The sequence below is a fragment of the Eutrema salsugineum genome, unplaced genomic scaffold (genome assembly GCF_000478725.1).
Source record: "Eutrema salsugineum unplaced genomic scaffold, Eutsalg1_0 scaffold_1, whole genome shotgun sequence".
NCBI classification, from domain to species: Eukaryota; Viridiplantae; Streptophyta; class Magnoliopsida; order Brassicales; family Brassicaceae; genus Eutrema; species Eutrema salsugineum.
Window position 1 is genome coordinate 14657047 of NW_006256909.1, and position 3024 is coordinate 14660070.

Below are 3024 nucleotides of genomic sequence, written 5' to 3' on the forward strand. Positions count from 1 at the left end.
AAGCAATGGTAATTTGAAATTGGTTTTGAGGCAACGACCACCATTAGTTATTTGATTCATTTCAAATTTGCATTAGTACTCCAAGCGAACCACTCCTAAATGTACTCTTTGACTTAAAGAAAATATTACAAAAAAAAGTTGATAATTTCATTAAACGCCAATTTCGTTTTGATCTTTAAGTCTATCAAGTGATCTGAGTAGTTAAGTAGTTTTCCCCTTTTTAAACTAACAAAATGTTTCGTATGTTTGTCTCTATCGACTAATAATCTTTATTCTTGACCAATAGACTTTTTCTTGGTATTCTGAAGAACTGTGAACATCATTAGCAGTTGCAATTGGTTTAACATCATTTGTTCATTACCATTTCTTTCTTCCTTCTGAGTTATGGTATATGACAATTTTTTCAAATTTGCTTTAGTACTCCAAACTAATAATTTTGCAAAAGTTACTTAAAAATATTACAAAAACAGAGTTGATAACTTAATTAAAGCATAAATTATGCAAGTAGTTAAATAGAGGAGTCGTCTGTAATACGATAAATATATATGTAAAAACGACCAACACTATCTAGGGCTCCTTGATCTTCTTCTTCAATGGGAATTTGAAATGGGGCGTGAGGCAACGACCACCATGAGTAGTAATGAATCTCTTGTGCATGCGTTGTCGAAGAATAACCGAACAACGTGGACATCCTTTCAAGTTAGAGAGTCCATAGAATATGTCCGATATGTCTTTAGCCATCATAACCTCAAGACTCCATCCTCCCAACAAACTTCCAGCGAGTTTTAAGGCCTTGTCTGCACCACTTTGCAGATCAACGAAAACATATCCTAAGGTAGCACCGGTTTTACACTGTGTGGGAACAAAAACCCTAGTGACTTTTCCACATGTACCAAAATGCGCCCTCAATGCGGTCTTGATATCATCCCTAGCTTGGGAAGGATCAAATCCCTTGACGAATATGGTATGATCCTTACTGTGCATTACATCCGACTCTTTACTTTCGAAACAGCACTCATATTTCTCCTCATTTTTCTCCACTGGGGTGGTTCCTTTCTCCTACAATCAGTACACTTATCAATACAGATCAACCAGTTCTAAAGAGTAAAGTGTCATTTCTCAACCAGTAAAGTCTAGAGATTGTAGCTAAAGAGTAAAGTATTGGTAGACCGGCATTTATCAGTAAAGTCTCAAATCAATGCACAAAACCAAATCAAGATACCTTGAAGGAAATCACTGGTAGACCGGCCTGTACAAGTAAAGTCTCCTGTAGTTTTTTCACAGTTTCAGTCATCTCTTTGAAAGATTCCCTCAGATTTTTCATTTCCTGCCATTCCAAAATCATTTCAGCAAAATCATTTCAGCAAAACCAACTGAAAATTTTCATTTTTAGAGCCAACCCTAATATATAGGGGCTAAGCAAAAGATGAATAATTTCTAGCTTCCCCGGACACAATCATAACTAAAACGCTAAATCATAGCTTCCAACGGACAGAATCATAACTGAAACGTAACCCCTACCACAACGGACAGGCATCATCAGAATCTAACCTTTATCTCATAACCAACCCCTAATATATAGCAGCTAAGCAAAAGATGAATAATTTCTAGCTTCCCGAACAGAATCATAACTAAAACGCTAAATCATAGCTTTCCCCGGACAGAATCATAACTAAAACGCAACCCCTAATACTAATAGCAGCCAAGCAAAAGGCATCGTCAGAATCTGACCTTGATCTCAGGAGTCATCTTCTGCTTCTTACGCTTTGGTTTAGTAGTAGGAATTTCCTCAGATTTCTCCTCCGACTTCTGCAGCTCTCTCTCAGCTTCCTGCAAGGGCTTCGTGCCCTCAAGATCTGCAGCTTCGACATCGGTGGATGCGGTGGATGAGGAGCATGCTTTGAGTCCCCTGCCCTCCATTGGAGAAGATGAGAGGAACAGAAAAAAGCGGCTAGGTTTTCGAGACCCCTTTAATTTATTTTTGTGTATTTCATATAAATAATCTTTTATTCTACTGTGGAACTAATTTCCGACCCGTTTGATTAGCCATGTTGTTGTATGTCTCTAATGTCGAAGATAAAATCCATCAAAGATCAAATTGTTTCGGTTATGGGTCACCGTTGGATCACCGGATCTTTGTGTGGTTCAAAATTTTTCATTTGGTTTGATGCAGAAAATCTCAACTCTCAAGGTCTAATCTTTGTATAAAGTGTTTGGATTTTTAAGCATATCAAATGATCTTCGTGGTTAGGTAAGTACAGTTTTCCCCTTTTTAAACTAATAACCCCATTTGAACAAAAAAAAAAAAAACTAATAACCCCATCGTGAAAGCCAAGGTTCAAATGTTTCTATGTAATTAAATGTGTGTTTTCATTTCAACTACTATGACCCTTCCATGTTTGTCTCTATCGACTGATTCACAAGCTTTGAAAGTGTTGTCCTTTTTGAAAGCTAAGTGTTGTCCTTTTTGAAAACTATGGGTGAAAGAAAAAAAGATATATGTTTCTCAACAAAAAAAAAAAATTTACTCATTCTTTTGTAATAATGTATTGTGGGGCAATATGGGTCAGAAGATAAACGTGTAGAATTAAAATAGTCATCGGTTGAGAGCATGTGCTCACTCTGCATTTGTACCGAATTTCTTCTTTTTTTCAATTTTCTTTAAGTAATTAGGGTCCTGATTTGTTAAAAACATATTATAAATTAAGGCTCTCGTTCTCAGATTTTCAAATAATCATAATATAACTAAAGTTTGGAAAAAAAAATTCATATATAATTTGAGCCGGGTCTGAGAATTATTATTGAGATTAGGATGTCTCTCCTGTAAAACCGGCTTATCTCATAAATATTTTTGAGTTTTGACATTAAAGCTGGCTTCAATTTGGATTCTATTTGTTTTTTCTTTCCATGGTTTAAACTTTAAAAAGTGCCATTTGTTTCTTTCACTATTTTCTATGTCTGTCAATTCTTCTTTTGTTTTTGAGTATCTAAATTTTATTATTGTGAAGAAATGTGAAACAATTT

The 3024-nt window shown here is 35.4% G+C and overlaps 1 protein-coding gene across 1 annotated transcript; it reads right to left on the reverse strand.

Moving 5' to 3' along the window:
* Window positions 1-567: 567 nt before the first annotated feature.
* On the reverse strand, window positions 568-1920 carry LOC18029500. The gene is made up of 3 exons (XM_024149123.1): window positions 1732-1920; window positions 1223-1327; window positions 568-1059 (listed from the first exon to the last, which is right to left on the reverse strand). The coding sequence occupies exons 1-3, from the start codon at window positions 1918-1920 to the stop codon at window positions 568-570; spliced, it is 786 nt and encodes a 261-aa protein (XP_024004891.1).
* Between the last annotated feature and the right edge of the window lie 1104 nt (window positions 1921-3024).

Excerpts from the sequence above, each read along its gene's own strand:
- LOC18029500 (XM_024149123.1), bottom strand. The coding sequence starts at position 1,920 with ATGGAGGGCAGGGGACTCAAAGCATGCTCCTCATCCACCGCATCCACC. Across the intron at positions 1,328-1,731 it reads AGATGACTCCTGAGATCAAG|GAAATGAAAAATCTGAGGGA; the intron begins GTCAGATTCTGA and ends TTGGAATGGCAG. Across the intron at positions 1,060-1,222 it reads TACCAGTGATTTCCTTCAAG|GAGAAAGGAACCACCCCAGT; the intron begins GTATCTTGATTT and ends TACTGATTGTAG.